The 26,494-nt window shown below is 42.8% G+C and overlaps 1 protein-coding gene across 1 annotated transcript in view; it reads right to left on the reverse strand.

The window, feature by feature from the left end:
- insyn1 (inhibitory synaptic factor 1) overlaps window positions 1-26,151 on the reverse strand; it is a gene marked incomplete at its 3' end in the record, with an annotated part of 95,542 nt that extends 69,391 nt beyond the window's left edge. The window contains exon 1 of the mRNA XM_084060430.1: window positions 26,065-26,151. Coding sequence (XP_083916556.1) covers window positions 26,065-26,136 — 72 coding nt within the window. The 5' untranslated portion in view covers window positions 26,137-26,151. The remainder of the gene's footprint in view (window positions 1-26,064) is intronic.
- Between the last annotated feature and the right edge of the window lie 343 nt (window positions 26,152-26,494).

The following is a 26,494-nucleotide window of genomic DNA, read 5'->3' on the forward strand; positions in this document are numbered from 1 at the left end:
CTGACAGCAACTATCTATCTGCAGTATCTAATCTGTCTATCCATCTATCTAGCCTAGAGATTCAGCAGATACAGCAGAGGTCACTCACCAATTGTAGCTCATCCTCTCTCCGTGGCTCTCCACACCCCCGTCCTCTACCCCCCTCCCCAATCTGTCAGTTGCGGCTCTTAACCAAACGAGGACAATACTTTAAATGTTGCGGCGGGGCCAATTAGTCATGACGTTTCCCTTTTGGCGAGTTGACATGATGTTAGCGTGACTGATGATGAAACCGAAAGCTAGGGGTCAAAGGCTATGAGTTACGGGGTGGGCGTGGGAGAGATGTCACTGTAGTCCTGATGCCCCCTGGAGACCGCCATCGTTCAACAGGCTCCAACATCTGTCCACACCCCCCCCCCCCTCTAATCACACCGCATTGATTAACGACTAAGTCACGCCTGAGTTATACAGTGTCGTACGACGGTGACAGGGCGGCTGTAGCTGAATGCGTAGAGCAGTGGTGGTATTTGTTTCCCCCTGGAAAAATAAAAATGTTTTTATGTGAAACTTATTCTTATGTGAATATTCTTTTTATCTTAGGGGCGTCCCTGGCACAACATCTTTTAGGATGGGGGTCCACGGCCAAATACAATTTGGGGGTCCTTGACAGTAAAATGTTTGAGAACCACTGGGGTCCAGAGGCTGTCTGGTAAACAGAGGGCCATCGATTCGACCCTTGGCTCTCCCATCTAGACACGTATCCCCTTACAGCTCCCCCTCCGAGCGCTTATACCAAAAGCCATCTGAGCCAGCCATCAGCTGGATGAATTCAAAAAGGTAATAATCTCTCTGGGACAATACAATACTCCCCTATTCCCCCTCGCCAAAAATAACCCGATCTACAAGCTCGCAGCGCATGGCTGCGCGTTTATTTTCGGCACGAGACAGAGTATACATATTTTGCATAACACAATGCAGTACTTTCACATGAAGGGACCTGATTTTAAAGGACAAAGTGGGGAAATGGATTATGGCGTGCACTAGGTAATGAAAGTTATCTTTAGTTGCTAACGCAGCAATCAAGCAAGTGACTTATGTTGACTTATCACTCTGCTTGTTTCACCAAACAATCACCGCTATCTGATCGCTTCCGGAAAGTCATTCTCAGTATCTCCATCAACATCTCATTTCCACACGCTATAATCTGAGCTTGCTCTCTGGGAGGGAGATCGACACACGCTGTGACTCAGAGTTGAACTGAGGACAGCCGAGTTGCTTGGCTTGTCACTCTCTTAACAGGCCCCTTTCTCACTTTCCTCACCACACAAACGCCACGCAAACAAATCTCACCAAAAGGAGAGTCATATTTCCATTACTCCCACATTGCCAAATTGTCAGTCAACCACTTGAACCCCAGCATCCCTATTCCGGGGGGAACATTCGGCAAAAATAGCAAATCTAAGCGTATGCGATGCGTTTTTTTTGTGTGTGACGAGATTGGTGTATAGACTGAAAAAAGTGGTCCAACTGCATTTGCAAGGGTCTATTTATTATGCTCGGTCAAAATGTGTTGTGGCAGTGGTTCCTCTAGATACTGTAGCTTGTATTTGTTGTGTGTTGGATGTTTGAGTTTCCACCTTGCTGGTGCTAGTATTGCTAACCAGATTACAGCTTCTAATTAGGTCAACCGCTATACAAATTATTATGTTTTAAGGTGTGGCTCTGCAAGACACACACACACACACACACACACACACACACACACACACACACACACACACACACACACACACACACACACACACACACACACACACACACACACACACACACACACACACACACACACACACACACACACACACACACACCAAGAACATATACAGTAGTGCTGCCGTGAGATATTACTGTTCAAAACCGCTCGTTGAACTGCTCCTGGAGATCCACGATATTATGTGCAGTAGGATAATGACTACGGCTAATGTATAATTTCTCCATCTGCGTGATGCACGGGCGTAATTTGCATGACATGCACCGACGTCCGACTCGGTTGCACCGAACTAAGTCTGCGTAAACCTGAAGGCCTGCCTGCCAGTCAGTATAGGCTATATGAGGATATAAGTAGCCCAAGGGGACTCATTGTCACTCCACCTAATGCCTTAAAAGTCAGAAAATCGCGTCCCTCATCTGAGTACGGACGTGGAACTTGCCGCCGGGCACAGGTGACTGCGCAGGCGACAGAAAGTATTAATCATCCAAACAGTTTGTTGTTGACATGTTCTGCCCCCTGTCTGCTCTTAGACTCTGTGTCTGAATAATTACCCTAGCTCCCTGTGCACGCCGCTCTCCCGTTTCATCTCGCCCCCCCCCCCCCCCCCCCTTGTCCCACACGTTTGATGGTGCATCACTGCGTTATTGACAGTGACGCTGGTGGCAGCCATCCATGCCCTGCCAGGTGGCAGAGTGTGCGACAGATAGCGCAAGGTTACAGAGAGAGAGAGACAGTGGTGGAAAGTAACTAAGTACATTTACTCAAGTGCTGTGCTTCAGTACAATTTGAGGTATTTTTTACTTTACTGGAGTGTTTCCAATTTTCAATACTTTTACTTTTACTCCACTACATCTCAGAAGCAAATATTGTACTCTTACTCCATTGCGGGGTTTATATAGTACTTCTGTCGTACAGCGGGTGTCGTGTGGACGCGAGGTGTCGTAGTGAGCTTACGGATCGGGCTTATTTTGGACGTGTAACAGCGACAGAGCATGAATTGAGCCTTTAGAGATACAGAGGGACAGAGAGAGATGTGGAGGAGTCCCCTCACAGTGGACATGGTTCTGGCCCGGATCCAGCCACCATGAATCGCTCAATATGTGCCCTGTGTACACCATAAGACCATTTTATAATTTCACAATTATTCTATGCAGCTTTTCTGGGGCCGCTTTGCTAGAATTGATCGTCGCACGAGGACTGATTGCGTCTTAACCCATTAAGACCTGAGGCCGATTCTAGTTTAATCTGTCTAGTTTTTTCTTTTTTAAACCTATGTTACTAGTAGTTCTCAAAGTTTTTCATGTCAAGGACCCCCAAAATGATAGGTATTTGGCCGCGGATCCCCATCTCAAAATATTTTGTTCCAGGGACCCCCAAAAGCAAAGATTTGAGTTACAAATGTTCGCTTTAAAATATATATATATTTAAAGATTTGCACACATTTTCACGAATTTTCAAAAATAGCAGATCTACAAGCTCGTAGCGCGGCACTCGGTGCCGCGCTACGAGCTTGTATATCTGCTATTTTTGAATAGCCAAAGAAATCTAAAGTGACACAGATGCGTTCCCGGTCTTAATAGGTTAAACTGTGACAACGCCTCGACTAATTACGATAAGATAAGATCAGAAATTATAGACCTCTATTGATCCCCGTGGGGAAATTCAAAGGTGCCATCATCGCAGCGGACAGTGGTATAGTGTGAAACGCAGGATAGATACAGGTAAGAGTAGAGTGATCAGATTGAGATAAAAATGTATAAAAATAAATACAGTAGACTTAAGAGTATGACCCTAGAAATCTGCACTCGGATCTGGCTATGATGTATGTTCTATCAATAAAGCTGATATAATCTATAAAATATAATAATCTACAAGCCATCACCAGTTAATATATCGTCTCTGTCAGCGTCACACAAAAGTATCAAAAGTAGCAGATCTACAAGTACTGTAGGGCGTTAATTTAGGAAAAAACACAAAAAGATAGAATATGGAGATTAGGAGGTTTCTGCCCGACAGCAATGTTATGCATTGATATACGTCTCTCGCCCATGAATGGACAGCGTTGGGTGTGGCACTGAGTATTATTACAGTGTAGATTGGCCTCCCAGAGATAAATGTAGTATCAATCGAGGGTCTGTGGCCTAAAGCATATCAAACTGGGGGTCCTTGAAATGAAAAAAGGTTGAGAATCACTGAACTAAACTATACTGGAACCCCCGACGTTGAGAAACGGTGTATTACAGTAATAAAGAGATGCTTGTCGTTACTGCAGGGCAGAAACCTTAGCTGACACAACAAACACACAACTTCAGCCCTTAGACTTTGGCTATTTGAAAATAGCCGATCTACAAGCTCACAACGCGTCGCGATGCGACGCATTGTGAGCTTTTGTAGATCTGCTGTTTTCAAAAGATTTGTATACATTTTATACATTTGAAAAATTTGTGAAATGGGACATTCTGCAAAATGGGCACTTCCTACTTTTGGTACTTTAAGTATATTTTGATACCAATACTTTTTTACTTTTAATCAAGTAAATTTTGAATCCCGGATCTTTGCTTGTAACAGAGTATTTCTAAATTGCAGTATTGATACTTTTACTTAAGTAAACATTTTAGTACTTTTTCCACCACTGGGTACAGTACATGTAACCACGGGTACAGCAGCGTTCAAAGCAACAGTCAAGATGTGCTGATGCACTCTTATGGAAAAGCACCATCTGTCTACGGAATGGTGAAATCCACACATCAACACAGTGAACATGAACACGAGGTGCTCAAGAATAATGTAGTTACTGAACGCCTGAGGGCCTCTTTATTACACAAAAGAAATCCTAAGTGTTTATCCTAGCTTAAAGGGATAGTTCCCCCCCCCCAAAATGACTTTATTTTCTATTGATTAGTCACCCCATGGAGTCAGACCATGGAGATATCTTTCACTCAAAGAGTCTCCTACTGAAGTTATCTATGAAATATATGAAAAGGTTCAATCTGCAACACAATTTTATACACTAGTGGGGGTCCCTGCTTCATCTCTCCCTCAGCTAAGGGGTCCTTGGCTTGAAAAACAAGGATAAGATTTAAGAAAGAGAGATGTCTCACTCGCACTTGCTTTCTTACTATATGTTAAATAGAGAAAATACACAAACCATGTGGACTGGCCAATCTTCTAAATGGAAAAAATGACTGATTCATGTGGGCTGAGGCTGGGCCTATAGACTGGCCAAGACAAGGTCTTTGGTGTAAATTAGTTATGACATGCACTTCCAAGCTATGACACTGCTTTAGATATGCAGGCAGACAGCAAATAAAAAAAGAGGTAATTAGATTATGAGGTAATGACATTTAAATGTTAAACGGATCCCTGTCTTGTTTGGCGTTAATTAGGTGGATTAGGGAACAAATCCTAATAATCCGTCTGTTTTCAGCAATCCGTCTGTTTTTTTCTGTATCTGCTAAGAGTACTTTTTTCCCCCGTGAGGTGCCAAGGTGCCTGTAGTTCTCAAACTTTTTTGTGCCAAGGACCCTGAAATTGATGTATTTGGCCGTGGACCCCCATCTGAAAATGTTTGTACTAAGGACATCCAGAAAAGAAGATATATATATATTAAAAATGTTCCAATACTTTCAAGATTTTTACAAAATGTCCAAAAATAGCAGATTTACAAGCTCCCAGCGCAGCACAAAGTGAATCGCTGTGAGCTTGTAGATCTGCTATTTTTGAATAGCCAAACTTATAAATGGATAAAGTGGTTTAATTATTGTGATGCTACGTATATTCCCTCAAGTTGAGCGTGTCTTTCCCTTGAAGGTACATGTATTAACGTGTATTAACCCCCCCCCCCCCCCCCCGCCCCCAAGGACCCCTGGGGGTCCCCACTTTGAGAACCACTGGTGTAGAGAGGTAGGGCAAACACAGATTTCCAAAGTAGACCCATCTATTTCTCTTCTCTTCATCATTTGGAACTTTGGAAATACACAGTAGAGTGCAATCACAGTGTGCTGTTCCTTAGCCGTACTGTACAGTGATAACCTTTACAGAAGTGCTGTTTTTTAATATTACAATATACAGCAGAACCAAACCACTATAGTGTAAAACACACTATTCTCCTTTAACCACTGAAGCACACTATACTTTGTCGCACGGCAAATATAGTTAAAACTAGAAAAAGTGCTCCTCGGAGCACAGGTCTCCGCCAGGTTAGGAAGGTTATTGTGGCCTCCTGGTGGCGCTATAATAGGCCAATGTGAAAAGGGTGCCATTTCTTCTTGGGCCTTTCACGGCAATTGGACACTGCATTCATGATTTGAGGCATTTTGTTCCAAAAATGTGTTTTGCTAAATTATACTTGCTGGTGGCGCTATAACAGGGCAATGTGAAAAGGGTGGCATTTCTTCCTCGGCCTAGTGGGAATGTGCGTGTGAAATTGCACAGAAAGTGCAAGCTGCGTTCATGATTTGAGGCATTTTGTTCAAAACGGACCAATCCTGCAAATTTTGAAAGCCAACCTTAGCCAATTAGGATGGAATATGGAAAATTGGACGATCTGTGTTGATCACATGACTATAGAGATACTGTGTACCGATTTGCATGACGCTTGGATAAAATCTGTAGGAGTAAAAGGGTTTTGCACAAATCGGCCTCCTGGTGGCGCTATAACAGGCCCATGTGAAAAAATTGGGGCAGACGTTCTGAATTGGCATCCAGGGAGTGTGTGTGCACAGTTTTGCAGCAACCGGGCCAACGGTGCCTGAGATTAGCTGCTCACAGACAGATGGACGGACAGGGGGTAAAACATAATCTCTCGCCATGCCTTTCGGCCTGGCGGAGACAATAACTGATCTGCAAGTGTTGCCTCGTCTGTAACTCTGAGAGTGTGCAAATGGAAGCAAATTAACCCATAGATCCATTTGGTTCCATTTGTACACAGACTGGGGTCCCGGTGATAAAAAAAAAAAAAAAAAAAGTATGAAATGGGGGAACCGTAGACTAATGCAAATCAAACTGGGTGTCGTTGAAATGAAAAAGGTTGAGAATTCTCAACCTTTTTCATTTCAACGACACACAGTTTGCTATAGGCTATGTAATACCAGCTAAAACCAGCTAAAACCGGCAACCATGATAAGCTGTTTTTTGCTGGGGGTTTTTTCAGCAGGGAATTGCTGCCCTAAACCATAGAAGGTACAGTAGATAATTTCTGCTGTGTTTTGGTTCTTTGGCGACCGTGTCTGGCTGACCCTTTCTGTCCGTGTTTGACGTTGTCAGTTTCCTCTGCAGCGAGGGCGCTCACGGTTGCAGTTCAGCATGCGGTGGCACTTTAGCGTGCACTGATCGGTCACCTACTACTGTACTACCATATCAGCCCTGGGGCTGATAACCGATAATCGGCTTATCACCCTTTTATCACTCCAGTCGCCCAGGGCAAATGGAGGCTGCATACTGCATGTGATAATGTGAATTACTGTACCACTTGTTTCACTGAGTCACTATGTTAAACCAACAGCCAATTTTTTTCTGGATTAATCCATGGTACAAATGTGACCGAGCGCTCTGATGTGAAAACAACTACAACTAGAAAAATGAGCTCCTCGGAGCACAGGTCTCCACCAAAGCAGGTAGGTTATTATGGGCCAGCAATGTTTCACATGTCACATTTCATGGAGATGTTGGGAAAGGTGTATTTAACCACATGAACGTTGGCGTCCCTGTTATGGGACGAAGATTCAAAGTGAATAGCTGATATAGGTGGGCCATTTTCAGCAAATAAAGATATTTGGTGAAGATCGGGGGAAACTTTGCGAGGACTAGCACAGAGCCTTGGGGGACGCCAGTCAGCAAAGTATATACTGTAAGGTGGCACTACAGCAGGGGTCTTCAACGTTTTCAGGCTAAGGACCACCTAGCTGAGGGAGAGATGAAGCAGGGACCCCCTACTCTATACTGTATAAAATTGTGTTTCAGATTTAACTTTTTTTGTTTACTTGGTCTGCTCTTTATTTCCCTCTACAGCAAACACCTCTTTGCCAAAAAATAGCCGATCTACAAGCTCACAACGCCTCGCAGCGCGTGGCGTTGTGAGCTTGTAGATCTGCTATTTTTTGGCTAAAGTTCCCCTCAGAAAAGGGATGGTAGGGTTCAAGTGGTTAAGATAAAAATCACATCACACAAAGATTTGGCGGACCCCCTGTAGTAACTCTGAGGACCCCCTGTTGAAGACCCCTGCACTACAGTACTGTATGTAAATCTAAAAGTGAAGAGATGGAGTGCGTGCCAGCACGGTGTGACAGATTATGAACATAGGGTGAAATAAATTCTACGTATTTAATTGCTTTAATAGACATCTTTTAAACAGGTAGGAGGAGATTTAAATGGAGCTGCAACAGTGAATTTCTCTACCTATTCATACAGCCAGTCACCCTGACCCCAATCGGGGACACACAAAAGGGAGCTTTTTCCTCACCTTGAGCACAGGTATTCAAATGTGATGAATTCTGGGACAGGGGGCTCTGACTAGAGCAGCTAGTTCTCATCCTTTTCTGGATATGGGGCCCACTTGAAAATCTGGAAAGTTTTTCCACGGCGGGCCCACTCATCTGACCTCTTAAACACGGTAGCCATTGGCCAAATCAGACCTTGCATGTGAAGCGTTACGTTTTAGCGTTATATCTTCCCATACACTAATGATTGAAATTCAATTAGCTCTATGCACAGCAACCATATTGGAAAGAAATTGGGCCTCTTCTTACTTCCTTCACAGGTGTTACCAATGATACTAATGAAGGCTCTGTTCCATTCTGGTCAGGGTGCTGATAACGTGCATATTGGCTCACTAGAAACACCATGTTGGTTCCCAAATGGCCCCTTAAGGTGGGTGTGTATAGAGGCTGTGCATAGAGGCTATTGGTTCATGGAACCAATTCAAAACTTCAAAAGCCTGATTCTTTTTGAGAATTTCAGTTTTTAAGAATCATTGCTGTCGGGCAGAAACCTCTCATATTTTGACTTTTCGTGTGTTTTTTCATAAATGTATGTTGTACTTGATCATACTACAGCATCACACAAAAGTAGCCGAAACGTGGCGCGAAGCGACTACTTCCATGCAGAACTACTGTATAATGAGTCCAGTAGTTAAAATGTGTCTTCAGACGTTTTCTTAGTGCTTCTGTACATTTTTACTCCTGTTAATGATTATTATCGAAGGATATTATGGTTTTGTTTTTTGTGTTCTTTTTCTTGCCCGTCTTCTTCTAGTTCTCATGATTACATCAGTGAATCTGGGTCAACAGAGCTGTGAGTCATGATGATACAGGATGTGGCACTCTTTTTAGAACACACACACACACACACACACACACACACACACACACACACACACACACACACACACACACACACACACACACACACACACACACACACACACACACACACACACACACACACACACACACACAGCACATGACAAGAAGCATTATCATTTTTGCTGACTTGCACAGGGTGTAGATATATCCAGAATAGAACAGAGAGAGGAGGCTATCTAGGTGCAGCCACCTGAGACTTCCAGTCAATGTTGCTTTAGGTAAAGAGAAAAGAAGTTCAACTTCAAAATCGAGGTGATTTTTTTTAACCACTTAAGCCCCATGTATTCGATTGTACGATTAACAGCGAAAATAGCGATGCAGCTGTGAACTTGCAGATCTGTCATTTTCGCTTGTATTGAACATTTTGACAATGTTTACATTTGTACCCGCTTTTTCCTCCCCAATTTAGTTATTATGCCAATTGATTCCTCTCCACACATATTTGTGTGTTGTCATACTGACTCACCTACCAGTGAGGAGCCCCCACCAGGAGGACCTAGAGCCTTCGTTCTACTCCTCCCGCCCAACACACCTGTTGCCAGGTGCCGCCCCAGCCGGCAGTGACAATTATGCCCGGCTTCCCTGCCTCGAACACAGGCCAAAATGTGTTTGTGGAGATGCTTGACAAAGCCGAAGATTCGAAGTAACCTCCGCGGTTACTTAAAAAAAGAAATGCTGAACAATGTGGAAGGTTTTTGAAGATCAAATGAGAATATGTTTGAGAACTTGACAAGGCCAAATTAGACGACACAAGGTTGAAAGTGGTTCAAGGACAGTGTGTCTTCAGTTGGTGGGCTGGCTGCCGGCTTGGCTTTGTCTATTACTGTAAGGCTCTGAAGTAGGGGTGCAAGAGTTAATCAAACAAATCAATTTAATAGATTTTTTTTTGTATCGATAATTTCACGAATTCATTTATAATCGATACCCATTTTGGGCATGACGAAGTGTAAATCACGCTTAAGTGGTTAAAGCTTTAGCTGCATCTAACCTTGAGCCTTGAACCTGTGCGGAGGAGAATAAACGCACACCATTCCCCTGAGCCTCTTTTACGTGGCTCTGCCGTCCAGCTCCAGCTCCTTCTCCAGGTTGCAGGCCAAGCATATCGTTCCTGTCGGGCAGAAACCTCGTATCTCCATATTTCAGATGTCCATGTATTTCTTTTTTTGTAAATCAATGCCTTACTTCGTCATACTATTACTACAGTGTCACACAAAAGTAGCAAAAATAGCCGATCTACAAGCTCACAATGCGTCATCTACATGTACAAGCTCACATCGCGGCATTTTTTGCTATTTTGCGGTTTGTTTTTAAGTGACAGTGAAATGGTTATGTATGTGGGTTTTATGCATACTTAAACAATGAATAACATGACTAAATAATAACTACATTGGATCCATCGGAACTAAAAAGTCACAGTTTGAACATACAAGGTTTCCACCCGACAGTGACGATATTGACTAGCCCATCATGCCTGTAAAACCCACTGGATTAGCAGGCCCTTTGAGCCTAAGCGCCTCCCGCCGCAGAACCCTCGTACTCAGCACAGATTGTAATGAGGGCTTTAGGGTTAGAACCCTCTGCCGAGGTGCCGTAAAACACCACAAAATTGTGCGCATCGATTTAGTTTTTATAAAACAACACACCTAGTAAAAGGGGGCTAGTTAGTAACAGATGAGCGAGAGAGGAAAACGGTTAGCATGCGTGTTTCTACATAATGTTTAAAGCCTATAACCCTTTTTCCCTTCCCCCCAAGGGAGGGATAAAGTAGGATAGAGAGACAGCGAGTAAGACAGACGGAGGGAAAGAGGCAGAGAAAGAACGAGAGAAGCAAAGAGAGAGCAAGTGCAGAGAGAGATAGAGATGGGGGGGGTGAACTGTGGACGGAGTTAATGGGCGCTCGCGCTGCACCGAATTGCGGCGGAACAAGCTTAGATCAATTGTTGCAATTGTGCTCGTGGGCGTGTTCAGAATTGTTTTGGCCTATCTCGGTGGCTGCGAATAAAACTAGTAGGCTGTAGTTAATGGTGTGAAAAATGGCATCCATCGAAGTGCATAAGCAGCCCCCAAGAATAGCGACATCACTTCATCGTGTCTGAGTGTACTGTATGCTGTACACGGTGGCGCCAGCACTCTTTTCCTTTAGGTCATTATTATCAGAGGAATGTATTTAAGGCTAGGTGGCTAGATGATCGTATGTCTCGTACAGTAGACTAAAATGTTCAAGTCATGATTAACTCATTAAGACCGGGAACGCATCTGTCATTTTTTAGATTTGAAGTACTTTAACCATTATCTTTGACTATTCAAAAATAGCAGATATACAAGCTCATAGCGTGGCACCGAGTGCCGCAGTATGAGCTTGTAGATCTGCTATTTAAACAAAAATCTTGAACATTTGTGCAAATCTTTTAATATATATATATTTTTAAAGAGAACATTTTTAATTCAAAAACATTTCATTTGAAAACAATTATGTTACTATATATATCAGTGGTTCTCAAACTTCTTTCATCTTTCATTGTCCCTCAAAATGATATGTATTTGTCTGCGGACCCCCATCTAAATATATGTTGTTCCAGGGACCCCCAGAAGCAAAGATCTGAGTAAAAAATGTATATAGGCTATATATATTCAAAGATTTGCACACATTTTCTTTATTTTTTTTCAAAAATAGCAGATCTACCAGCTCATAGCGCGGCACTCTGTGCTTGTAGAGCTTGTAGATCTGCTATTTTTGAATAGCCCAAAGAAATCTAAAATGACACAGATGCGTCCCCGCATTGAATGGGTTAAGAACAAATAGGATGACATGCATTTATGAGGAGCGCCTCGAGCACTGTTTCCAAAACTATAGCGTCCATATTTTTATAGGTCGCAAGTAAATATCTATATAGGCTACTATTACTGTAGGTACACATGGCTAGTACCAGCTTGGACCCCATCTTGCAGCTTTAGAACTGCCATAATCCTTCATGGCATAGATTCAACAAGATGCTCAATTGGTACTAAGGGGCCCCAAAGTGTGCCAAGAAAACATCCCCCACACCATCACACCACCAGCAGCAGCCTGAGCCATTGATACAAGGCAGAGGATGATGGAGACATTATTTTGCGTTGTAGATGCCAAATCCTGGCCCTATACCATCCAAGTGTCGTAGCAGAAATTGAGACTCATCAGATCGATCTGATGATCAAATCTTCTATTTTTCCAATATTCAATTTTGGTTGAGCCAATGTGCAAATTGTAACCTCAGTTTCCTGTTCTTAACTGACAGGATTGGCATGCAGAGTCTTCTGCATGCTGTAGCCCATCTGCCTCCAGGTTCAACGTGTTGTGCATTCAGAGATGCTCCATCTGCATATATCTCGGTTGTGACGAGTGGTTATTTGAGTTACTGATGCCTTTCTGTCAGCTCAAACCAGTGGCGGAAAAAGTACTCACTTTGTTTTGTTTTACTGCAATGTAGAAATACTCTGTTAGAAGTGAAAGTCCAGAATGTACTTGAATAAAAGTACAAAAGTATTGGCATCAAAATGTATTTAAGTACGAAAAAAAAGTACTAAAATGTTTGAAAATAGCAAGCTCACAAACGCGTTGTGAGCTTGTAGATCGGCTATTTTCAATGTAATAATTTATATCTGCAAAGTAACTAGTAACTAAAGTTGTCCAATAATTGTAGTGGAGTAAAAGTACAATATTTGCCTCTGAGATGTAGTGGAGTAGAAGTAAAAGTATAGACAATTGGAAATACTCCGGCAAAGTAAAACAACCTCAAAATTGTACAGTACTTGAGTTACTGATGCCTTTATATCAGCTCAAACCAGTATGGCCATTCTCCTCGGACCTCTGCCATCAACAAGGCATTTTCGCCCACAGAACTGCCACTCATTCACAGGATATTTTCCCTTTTGCTGACTATTCTCTGTAAACCCTACAGATGGTTGTACGTGGAAATCCCAGAAGATCAACAGTTTCTGAAATATTCAGACCAGCTCGTTTGTCACTAACAAGTAGGCCACAGATGTACCTCCACATGTGTTTTTCTGTAGATGTTTTATTATTTATTTTGAACAAAATCTCCATTTTTCAAAGGATTTCAATGAATACAAATCTAATTCAATCTAACCTTTTAATCCAACCTTTTAAGAAATAGTGAAAATAGCCGTTCTACATGCTTACGATGTGTCGCGACACGTGGTGAGATTGTAAATGGGCTATAAATGGGTGGCGGGGAGACACCAAATGAATCGTTTGGGTCGCGAGCTGAAAACGTTTGGGAACCGTGTTCTAAACACCTACAGCATCAATGGGAATGGCTTTTTGCTGCACTGTCCCATTGAAGTAGCAATGATCTGTGAATCTGGGGATGAATGTACAGTATAGGGTCACTATGAAGATAGCATGATGGATTCCCACCAGAAAATGCCCATGACCGGAAATAAATCTGGGCTACGGTTCATTCAATTTAAGACGGGTTTCCTCTTGGGAAGGGAGATCAGTGCTACAGATACTGAAGCAAAATTTCACATGGGTTATCATCATTCATATGAGGTCTGTTGGGTCCTTCATGCATGATATATACAGTGCCTCTGTTCCGAGTAAACAGCGTCCCATCAATAATTGTTTTGCTAATTGATAACGGGATTATATTCATAAGCTACCCAAGGCATTGTGAGGACTAGACCCCAATTCCAAAAGGTTCATTCTCTTTCTAATCATCACATCCTAGAGCCAATCTGGAACTCCATGTCAAATGCTGAGGCGATATTTCCTCATTAACGTAGACAATAACTGAACACCTGATCCATTTGCATTTGGAATGGACTGAATCTGTGTTGGAAGTGTGGCTGTGGGCAGGCATTCATCTGTGAAACATGTCAGGGTATTTTGCAACTCAGTGAAGAACAGATCAGAACGTACTTCGTTCTTGTGTTGTTGTTTTTTCCATGTGCAAAGAGAACTCCGCTGGAGGCACATCGCCGAGTATAATTTGGGGAATTTAATTTCCGCAACACAAAAGAGGCCCAGGCAAAGGAGGAACAAATTGACAGACGCGCCGTTGCGGGCGCATGTCATTTTCCTCCCAAATGGCTTTTAATGGGAGGGGGAACCCTTCGGCCCCTTTGGTGTGTCAAGTTGAGGGGTATTTTCCCTCTAGTAAGTGGCTGAGTGCTTTAGCCCTCACCGCGGCATGTTGCAGCCCCACAGAGCAGGTTTGATGACGGGCCAAGGCCCATTTTAATCTGAAGTCAATGGACCTGCGAGTGCAGCCATTCCCAACCTGTGGTGATGGCTCACTGGTGGGCTGTGAGGATATTGCCAAGCGGGGCTCAGATAATTGGCAAAAAAATGATAATATAACATTAATATAATATTGATATAATTTTTGGGAACCACTGGTCTCCATGATCTAAACCAGTGGTTCTCACTTTTTCAAGTCAAGAACCCCCACATATATAGGCTATGTATTTGGCCGAGGACCCCCTTTTGAAAGATACCCCTAGGACTCACAGAAGAGAAGCTGTAGGCTACTGTATCTAGCGTGACACTTCGTGTCGCGCTATATCTGTGAGCTTGTAGATCTGCTGTCTTTGAATGGCCAACATATAAATGGATAAAGTGGTTAAAATGATTGTGATGCTATATAAACAACTTTTTATCAATGTATAACGATAAATAGGAAGGTAAATGATAACTACGTTAGCTCCATTGATCCAAGCCACAAACACAATTGATTGATTAATCGTTAAACTAAACATGCACTGGAAATGCATGGCACGGCATGCCGTGTTTAACCGGTCATGATGGGACTTTCAGGTGGGCCCTGATCCAGAATAGGCTGGGAAGCACTGCTTTTAGCCCTCAGCAGCGCGGCATGTTGCGGTCCCACAGAGCAAAGCTTGATGACGGGCCAAGCCCCTGCATCTTAATCTGAAGTCAATGGTCTTTGCTATAGGAAGAGTGGAGCATGCAGCCACATGGAGATCGCTGGGCTGTGCTGCATGGTTTGTCTGGACTGTCTAACACAGGTAGACTGGCAGCCAAGTGCAAACGGTGGCTTTCTGGGAAGCGTTCCACCATGGACACAGCTTTGTGACTCATTATGATTTCTGATGGTGAGCACTCATTTGGAATGAATGTAAATGTGCCACAACCACAGTGCTACAAAAGATGTGGCCACAGGCTAAAAATAAATATAACTGTGATGTATTTCAAGCATACTTGATCAGCAGTAACTACATTTGACTCCGTCTAGTTTTTTTTACCCCGCCTCATTGCTGCACGTTTATGTGCAGCATTTAGCTGAAGCTAATTAATGTTCTAAAAATAATGCACATACCTGCCACTACACATGCTATCTGTATGTACCCTTTAGATGTTTGATGTGTTGCTGTAGTAGTATCCAACATTAGCAATACTCAAGTAAAAGTCTCACTATGTAACTTTTTTTTAATGATTAAAATGTAATTTTGTCCAATCTGTATGGTAAAGTATGTTGATACAATATAACTTATACAACTGGGGTGGTTATATATTGTCTCCCTGCTCTTCTATTGAGACATTTAGATCATGTCAAAGGTCATGTCTAATAGACACAGGATCTGACATGAATTTTGACCTGATGGTCAAGATTCAATGTATCCCCTGAGCAAGCAGGCAGGCTCTATTAGGTCAATGGTAAAAAGAAATGTAAGCACTTGAGAAGGAAACCGGGTTCAAATCCGGCATAAAAGAGGAAAGTTACATAGTGCTGCTTAAAGTACAGGTACTATTTTCTTATATTTTTACTTAAGTACAATACTCAAGTAAAGGTACTTTGTTACCGTGCACCACTGTCACGATGTATCTCATTAATAATCTGTGTTAAAACACCATGTCTTTCAGTACATCCCCCTAACTCCCACAGGATCGAACATTGTACACAAGGAGGCCACGTGCATACCGCGACTCATTGCAGATAAGAGCTTCAGTTAAGTACCGTAAAATGCAAATGTTAATGTATTTTTTTTTCCCTGTGTGATTACACATGTCGCCTTTAAGCTTTCTGATTTAAGCTTCATTTTTTTCTGAGCAAAGCTGCACATAATTAGAGTGCCTCTTTTCTTGGGTCAGTGAAATCATCGGCTTGGGAAAAACTAAGTGTGTCCCCCTGCAGTGGTGGAAAGTAACCACATTTTCTCAAGTACTGATACTTTAAGTACACTTTTGAGGTAGGCTACTCGGACTTTACTTGAGCATTTCGTTGCTGTGGGGCAGAAACCTCTTATCTCCATATTTTCACTTTTTGTGTTTTTTTAAAAGAAAATTAACGCCCTACTTGTTCACACTACAGCGTCACACAAAAGTATCAAAAGTAGCAGATCTGCAAGCTCAAAACGTGACGTGACATGTTTTGAGCTTGTAGATCTGCTACTTTTGCTGTTTTTGAAAAGTAACAGTTTTGGACATATGAGGTTTCCACCCGACACAGACGATTTCCATTGTTCAATGTTTTATACTTGTACTCCACTACAGCTCAGGCAAATGTTGCACATTTTTCCTCCAGTACAATTTTATTTGAAAACTTTTGTTGCTAGTTACTTTAGATTATTATTACAAAATACTACTTTACAGTTCTAGATCTGCTATTTTTGAAAAGGTTTGACAAATTGTGTATTTTGTATTGTATTGTATTTTATTGTATTGTATTGCATTGTATTGTATTGTATTGTATTTTGATGAATAGGCCTACTTGTGTACTTTTGTCTTTTACTGAAGTGGTATTGCTACTTTTACTTCAGTTTGAAAAAAAGTACTTCTTCCACCACTATCCCCCTGTAGATCAGTAGCCCTTTGATTTGCATTTGAGACTCCCTACAGCAGTGCCTGTGTTGTTAAGCGTGGTGCTGGCTACAGCGTTGGGGGGGGGGGGGGGTGGGGGGGGGGTTCTGTGGCTTTCCCCCGTTGCCTGACTATGTGGCTGTGATTGGCTTCATACGAGATCGTGAGACACACACACACACAAGCCTGCCGGTTGGCTCGCATGATGCTGGCCGACAAACCTGACAGACCGACTGATCCTAAGCCAGCTATTTGGACGCCTAACCTTCCCACACCGAGCCCCCGCATACAATGCAGCGTTTAAGCACGCCTCGGACATGAAAGACCATCCGCGGCGGAAGCCTCTCCTCTAATCAGACCATATTTACACGGCAGTATTCTTTGACAGGCTCCATTTCAGCACAAATGGCCTGATTTTGATGGCCAAGGCCGATGGGATCGCGCTGGTACCCGGGGTTTGATGAATAGGAAACGAATTGACCAGCCTATTTCTGCCATGGCCCAGGCTTAGTGGCTGTGAATGGCTTTAAACAGAAAGTGTGACTAACTCCTCGCCTATATTCCAGTGGTGAGCTAATCTCGTAGAGCACAAAGTGAAGCGTTTTGTCCCAGAAACAGCTATAGCGGCAGCCTGGGGGGATGTGGATGGAGAGTTGTTGCTGCCTGCCTGCCGCCTGCCGCCCGCTGTGGTCATGGAACCCTAACATACAGTGACACGTAGGCCTACACCACTTGGTGATGATCGTCTTACAGTAGTTTAAATAAGTATAATGTCCACTGGTGTAGGGGTGCAATAGTTAATCAACCTATACAATTTAATCTATTACAAGGAAAAAAGGGAGAAAAAAGATCATCGATAATTTAATAAAATAATTGATTAATAATCAATCCCTATGCTGGTGAAAGTTTTTAAAACATAAAAATAATGTAATCTCAAAATAGTGAAAATGTCTGATCTACAATCTTGTAGATTGGATAGTTGCACGACACAATAGCATGACAAAGTATTAATCTATTATTTGATAAATAACAAAAAAAAACACACAACAATTCAATTACTCGAAAAAGTAAATCGACAGAATATTGGCAAGAAAATAATTGCAGCCCTAAACTTGATGTTGATCGTTTGACAGTAGCTTCCATTAATATAATCACTGATTATTACTGGTTGAAGAGGATTTCATGTCCTTTTGAGCCCGCATGGAAAAGAGTATAAAGTATAAACGTTCAGTGATGAAAACAAAATCACGGGGTGCTTTTCTAAAATTCTTTAAAGCTCATTAAGGCATGTTCTGTCTGCAGTCTTTCAGTCCAGCGTTGAGCTCAGAGAGGCTGCCAGTCCGTCAGGAGGTCTGTGATGATAAGAATGTGCGAACAGCTAAACAGAAACCAAAAAGCTCTTTTTCAGCCAGACCGATACCGTCTGGTGTCCCGGACACACTGTGCTCTCGCTCTGATGTCTGCCGCCAATTCAAGCCATTCTCATTTCGTTGCCGTCAGGCAGGAACCTTGTATCTCCATCTCCATATATTACTTTTCGTAAATGAATGCCCTACTTGATCATACAACAGCGTCACACAAAAGCATCAAAAGTAGCAGATCCGCAAGCTTGAAACGCGGCGCGAAGCAGTGCGTTTTGAGCTTGTCGATCTGCTACTTTTGCTATTTTTGAATTTGAACCCTGAAAAGGGTTAGGGAACAGTTTTGGACATATGAGTTTCCACCAGACGGAGACGATTTGCAGCTTATTTCTCTCTGGTCTTGATAGCGGCACGTCTGTGTTCATTTCTCTTTAGGCAAGAGTCCTCTTTTATGCCTGGTTCCACATAATGACACCTCTTTTTTTTTTTTTTTTTGGACATTGTATACTTTATTTTAGATATAGGTCAGTGTAGAGTAGACATGTCAAAAGCCTGGGCACAGGGGGCCAATTGTAGCAGATGGCACCTGAAATGTATTATTTATGGTACACCAGCTATAGTCATGTGCAATTCATACATCGTTTTTTTAGTGTTTTGGAATTAACCTGGGAAAATAGGATATTTCTAAGTAGAATTTGTAAGGGTTCCTACAATAACTGCTTGTTCCTTGTTTTGTTTTTTCCCATTTTTAAGATGGATAAAGAAAGGATATCTATTTTATTTTATTTCATGTTATCTTAATTGTTGTAGAGACATTTTTAACCCCTGATTACATTTGGCTATACACTGCTATTTGAACAAAAAAGACAATTTATTTGACTGTAAATATAATGGCAATGCAGACAGTGCATGCATGTGAAACAAAGCTGAAACAGCTAGGGCAAAGTTGTTGAAATGCGATGCATTTTGTATGTGACTTTCTTATGGTCCAAAGGCACAGTATAACAGGAGATGCAGTCGGGCCTTAAGGTTTTGTTTTGTTTTTCATTATTTTCAAATATGGCCCCCTTTGAAAAAAGCTTTGGGCAGAGATAGAGAGAAAAGACTCAATTGGATTCGAACCTCGAGTCCTCGCACTCACTAAGAGCATATATGGCGTGTGCACCAACCGGCTGAGCCACCAACATAATAACTACTGTAGGCCTATACCATGACATAATAGAACTTCTATATTGTCTCTGCTTATGTCCAAAACTATTACGGTACTGAAGTAAAATGTATTAATCTGTGGGGCTATTTGCCATTGTTTAAGGAGAATTAAAGAGTCCAGGCATTCCTTCCCCTCAGTTGATTTTATTAAGGAGAGAAGAGAATTACTTACATGGTTACACAAGTCAGGACATGGCAGCTTTCAGCAGGAAAAGAGGGCAGGAAAAGAGAGAGAACTCAACTCAAGAGTGGATATTTATAGTCAGTGTGTATGCACGTGCACACTCTTTTCTATAGGCTTGTGCATGTGGCGTGTGTGTTGAGGTCCACATGTCTAAACAGTGTGGATCCTATATGTGTGTGTGTGCATGCACGGATGCACTTCAGTGTGCACGTAGGTGCGTGTCTTACAAATACTCAAACGGTGTGTAAATGTGTGTGTGTTGAGCTAAGTAGTTTGGTGTGTGTGTAGGTCTATTGTGTGAGTTGGTTAAGACAATATAGTGGTCATCTAGGGTCAGATGACCCCAGGAGATACTGGCCATCTGGACCTCCTAAGAGAATGGCCCTTTATCTTATGGGAGGGTTTAAAGTTTCTATGACTAATCAGGAATGCCTTGCTAGGCAAACTAGTAATCAATGGACTGTGTCTATTAAAACCTTCAGTAGTAGTATGAAAGTTATATTGTAATGTATGTGCATTACAATATAAGTACTAGTGCATTAGTGTATATTGATATATGATATTATGTATGGATGTATGTAAGTAAGTACAAGGACCATGTGCTGTTTGAATGCCTGTTCCTCATTAACAAGTGATCAGTGATTTTCTGTGTGTGGCATCCTGTGGGGGATATGTGTCTCTAGGTCAGTTATTTGTGTGTTCATTACAACTATTTTTTAGACTATATGTTTATTAGACTATATGCTTAGTTCTAATATACTACAGTACTTTTCAGTATTCAAATTTCGCGCCGCGTTTCTAGTTTGATCAAGTAGGGCATTCATTTACAAAAAAAATGAGATAAGAGGTTTCTGCTCCACAGCAACGATATAAAGACGTGTCCCTCGGTTCCCTCGGTGCCCCCTCCGCCCCCCCCCCCCCCCCCCCCACACACACACACACACACACACACACACACACACACACACACTCCATGACACTGCCATCTCTCTCATCTTTCTGTCCTTTCCGCCTCATTTGATCCTTTCAATTTAGCAGCCTTGTACAGTATCTCCATAATAACTAATATGGATGTTCTCCTAAACTTGCTCATGTTCACACATGCCTTCTTATTCACTAGTCAGTGGTGGAAGAAGAAGTAGCTACTCAGATTGCATTGTACTTGGCACCAGACTTCTTTAATTTTTACATCTTGTGCTCACACGTACGCGAGCATGCCGGCACACACACGCGAACACAATTCTACGACCAAGTCTGATACTAATGAAATACAACTTCCCCAGGTGCACACCATGACAGCCATCATTGTTATTACAAATAATACTACTTTTTATCGGCACGTTGCCTTTCAGAATCATTCCTCTATGGCCCCCCTGATTTTATCTGTAACAGACGACTGAATGGACTTTACAGATATGATGACGTTATGCAGGAATGGTTAATTGTACTTTTTGAATGTGGCGGGTGTATTATTTGACATTTAAATTAGGAGATTATGCTTGCTGGCTTGGACTACATGACAGTACTGTTTTTTTTGTTTTTGTTTTACCTTCATGCAGACCAATGTGTTACTGTATGTATGTATGCAACAACACCGGTGGTCATCGCACCTAGAGCAGGGGTCTTCAACACAATTGTATGCAATATGCAGTGGGGGTCCATGCTTCATGTCTCTCTCAGCTAAGGGGGTCCTTGGCCTGAAAGAAGTTGAAGACCCCTGACCTAGAGCATGCATACTTTAATGATCAATCAAATTGATTGTGTTCCAGCTGGGATCAATGGAACCCTTGTAGTATTGTTGGTATACAGTATTGTTACTCGTCGGTGCCCAACATTCTTCTACCTTCAACTGGCTGAAGTGCGTTGGAAATATCTTAGTGTTTTGCCAATGATTTGGGTGCCCACTTGCATTAAATAACCTTACAGACCACCAGTGGGCCATAGGTTGGGAATCACTGCAATAACAGTATTGTATCAACGCAGTAAGAGTTTAGCTTGAGAGTGAGTTGGTGACTTAATTACTTTAGGCTATGCCTTCTTTCTTTATAGGCTTCTGTGCAAACTAAACAGTATGTCTTCAGTAAAGGTCTTGGCTGCAATGTGTTCATATTAATGGGGTCAGAAGTGTCTCAAGGCTCAATAATAGCTGCCAAAGAATGTTTGATCAAGTTGTGCTAGTTGGAAAGCTTAAGAGTATGGCCATGACAAAAGCCATTGTTTGACTGATTTGTGTTTTGAAAACGTAAGTAAGTGAACATGTTTTTGTGTGTGTTAAAATGTTAAAGCTTTTGTTGAGTGTTTGTTTAATAACAGAGATATCCCCGTCTCTCCAGCTCTTTAATAAACATAAAATACAAATAAAGTAAAATAAAGTGTTCCAGTTTTTTCAGATTTTGTGTCATCACTTCCAATTTCACTTGTTCATCCTGCATCACTATCCTGTTATCTCTTGGATTGTTGAAATTGGAAATCTAAACTGAAAACTACATCTTCGGTTTACTAAAGAGTTGGAGAGACAGGGAGACCCCTCTTACAGAACAAACACTCTATAGCAATGATTACTATCAGCATGTCAACTTCATTTGGCGAGGTTACGGAAAACATTTTCCACCAGTGAGACAATATAGCCTTAGTTCAATTGGCTTTGTTGGGGGGTGCACTAACACTATTACGCAGCCTGGGAGGAAGTATAGCCTTGCAGAAAGACAAGGCAAAAAGTTACCCTACAGTCCACTCATGAAACAACACTGATTGAGCGAAGCTTTGCAGCAGCCATCTTGGAACAGGTGTACCACAAAACATCATGGAATTGCCTTCGCTAGCCATTGCACCTTGTTTTCTGGCCAAGGCCATTAAAGTTACATTTTTAAAAGCTTCAAAAGCTATTGATGACAAGAACAAAATACAAAAGCTATCTTAAGGCCTTATATTCTCAGCTAACAGATCACCAGGCTTCCACTCCACAGCAAACATCCATAGGCCTATACTATGCATGCAGTAACTCCACCCAATCCACTTATACTCACATTATCTTTCCCTCATTGAGCTAGTTATTTCCTTACATCCCAGTAGCAATTCATCATTTATGCATGTGACAGTTCTTATCTATTACACTGTGACTTTAATGTGTCCAAGAATGGCATATTTTATGGAACATTAGGCATGCGTTGCGTCTGACGGCGGTACGTATGAGTGGCAACGCTGTTTCTGCATCTCGCTTTGACACACCAGGCAACAATCTCACAGAATCAGCTAATTGCAGGATATTGATATACCGCATGAGCCTAAAGCCACTACTTGTCATTTCGGTAAGCTGGGGGACAGTGCGTATCCCCCTGGTAGAGAATGGTTGGGCTTTGTTGTTCAGGGTCCCCCTTTCTAACTGGGTCTTTAGGACAATGGTTCTCAAACTTTTTCGTGTCAAGGACCGCCAAATGTATGTATTTGGCCGCGGACCCCCCATCTGAAAAGGTTTTGTGCTAAGGACCCCAGAAGAGAAGATTTGTGGAAAAAAAAGAAAAATCATCATCGTAATCATTACAAATTTCCCAAACATTTTCAATAGTGCGGCACTAAGTGACACGCTGTGAGCTTGTTAATATGCTGTTCTTGAATAGCCAACGTTAAATGGATAAAGTGGTTAAAATAATTGCGATGCTATATTACATGTAACTACTTTTGTTGGGGACTTATTGGAAACCCCAGCAAGGACCCCTGGGGGTCCCCGGACCCCACTTTGACAACTAATGCTTTAGGAGGGCTGGGCAATACATGCCAATTAAACAGACATTTGGAACCAATAACTGACTTAATCCTGCTCATGTACTGTAGGTTAATTGAATAATCGAGAATCCGTTTTTTTTGTTGTTGTTCTTACATCAACAAATCAACAATTCAAATAGATTATTTGTATTTTTATAATCAACTAAATTGATTAGCCTGATTAACCACTAACATTATACTATAGTTATTCGAAGTCAACATCACCCCACAACAACCTTAGTTTCCGGAGTAAGAATGGTTAATATGCAGCAGGAGCTGGCGGAGGAGAGGAGGCCCGGGCCGTGTTTTTGTTTATAAATAGCTCCGGCCCGGTATTATTCCGCTTGCAGGCGTCCCATAATCATCAATCACTCGGGCTCGGGCTCCGGTCGGCTTCTCTGGGACTCACCAGAGAACAAGCAGTGGGGCTGCGAGGCCCCTTGCACCTCCATCTACCCGTGCTGCTGCTATACCAAGCACAGAGAGAGAGAGAGAGAGAGAGAGAGAGGCATAGAGCTGCCGGGATGGGAGTCTAGGGGGAGGGTGTTGGGTGAGTGAGTTATGGTACCACCTCTAACCCCACTCAACCCTCCATGGGTCTTGTAAGGGGGGGGAAATACAAGTCCTCCTTTACCTGATTAAGACATGCACACATATCGTTGCTGTGGGGGCAGATACCTCTTAACTCCGTATTTTAACTTGTTGTGTTTTTGCTTTTTTTTGTTAACGAATGCCAATACTTGATCATACTACAGCGTCACACAAAAAGTATCAAAAATAGCAGATCCGCAAGCTCGGAACGCGGCGCGAAGCGACGCGTTTCGAGGTTGTGGATCTACTATTTTTGAGTGGTGCCAACCACTCCTATATCTGACTTTGTCCGTGTGTCCGTCCGTATGTATGTATGTCCAATAAACAAACATTGATGACAACATCAATACGGGGCTTATCAAAGGCACCACTCTCTTCACACAGGGTGTGATTTTTTTATTTGAATCCTGAAAAGTAACAGTTTTGGACATATGAGGTTTCCACCCGACAGAGACCACACACACACACACACACACTCCTCCCCGACTTGCGCACCCTGGATTAGAAGGAGACATGAGGTCAGTGATGTGGTGTGGTTGGAGAGGCTTCAAAGGAGGTGCTCGCAGCAATGGGGACATTGCAGGGTGACATTCTAAAATGATAGTCAATGCCTTTTTTTCTGTGCTCACACGTACGCAAGCATGCCGGCACACACACGCACGCGCACGTGTGCACACGCACACACGCACACACACACACACACACACACACACACACAAACTGATGGTATTACTATACTTGTAAGGACAGCAACATTTTAGGATGGCTATTTTTCATTATAAATATATATATATATATATATATATATATTTGTTTGCCATTTTAACCCTAAACCTGGCCGTATACCCCAACCCCTAAAACCCCTAATCCTCCTAAACTTGACCCCAGCCTGAATCTTTTCCTAATTAACATCTAAATTAACCTAAACCTAATTTAAAAAAAACTTTGTTAACCACAACAACAACATCTATCTGGCATCAGTCCACAAAAATGGTCCTCACATGAAGGTCGACTTCTCAGGTTCTACTTGTGGGGACATCTGGACCTCACAAGTATATGACACACACACACACACACACACACACACACACACACACACACACACACACACACACACACACACACACACACACACACACACACACACACACACACACACGCTTGAACGCACGTGCACACACACTCACACACACACACACACACACACACACACACACACACAGACAGAACGGACGCACAATATAACTTTGTTTATCCTTGAACTCTTGTACGTTTCGCACCTTCGCCGGCGTGTTGCCATGGCAGTTGCGAAAATACTGCATGAATCGGGCTAATATTAACAATGCCGTTGTTATATAACTATTGCAGCACTAAGTCCTAGTATCTTACCTAAACCCACCGCTGGGTTTCAGTCCCGAATGTCTCTGTATCTTTTCTTTTTTGGCAGGCTACAAACACACATTTATAGACGTATAGTCGTCTTTCACAAGAAGACACACACTGCACATGGAGGGGAGCACTGGTGTGCTACGTGATAAAGCAGTCTTTGATTGAAAAAGGAGGAGAATCCAGGCTGAAAGAGGCATATAAACAAAGTCCCCCCCCCCCCCTTTTCTGCAAAAGAAGCAAGATCTTGTCTCATTTTAATCTCAATCAAAGGCGTCAGCATTGCTGGGAAGCACATTTTTATGCTTAATTCAATGCAGCCCCACTGAAGGAGCAGACCCCATATATCCTCTTATACACCTAAAAAACCCCAAAGCTCAATATCCATAATGCCTGATTTATGCTTGGTCGTGTGCCGTGTTGCGCACAGTTAAATAGCAGATATACAAGCTCACGACGTGCCGGCACGGTGCGTCGTGAGCTTATAGATCAGCTATTTCCGGTGTGTGTGTGTGTGTGTGTGTGTGTGTGTGTGTGTGTGCGTGTGTGTGTCTGTGTGTGTGCCACGTATGGCCTGATGTGTGTGTGTGTGTGTGTGTGTGTGTGTGTGTGTGTGTGTGTGTGTGTGTGAAACTCACCTCCCGCAGTTCCTTGGCCACATCCTTGAGCTCTTTGAGGATACCGTCCAGCTGATCGATCACCATCTTCATGTGGCTGCGGATGCGTTCTCGCGGGCTGGGGGTCTCAGAGGTGGCGGTGGTGTCCCGGGCCGGAGCTCTGCTGAGGGACATCCTTTACAGGGCGACGTGGGGCCAGCGGCCGGCGGGCTGAGGGCGTCGTGGGGGTGCCGAGTCGGGGTCCATGTCTTTGGCCACGAGGAGCCTTATCAGTGCTACTGATCCGAACAGGGGCCCCGGCCACGCAGGAGGACCTCAACATCTTAAAAGCGCCTGCAGGGCAGCCGGAAACGCCTTGCCTTGCCTGGCCCGCACGCTCGCCACGGGGTCACACTCGGACATCCATGCCCTCTTCCGGCTGATAGTTCCAAAAACGCTGAAAAGACGATCA

This window comes from Gymnoscopelus microlampas (assembly GCF_963454915.1).
Source record: "Gymnoscopelus microlampas genome assembly, chromosome: 1".
Lineage (NCBI taxonomy): Eukaryota > Metazoa > Chordata > Actinopteri > Myctophiformes > Myctophidae > Gymnoscopelus > Gymnoscopelus microlampas.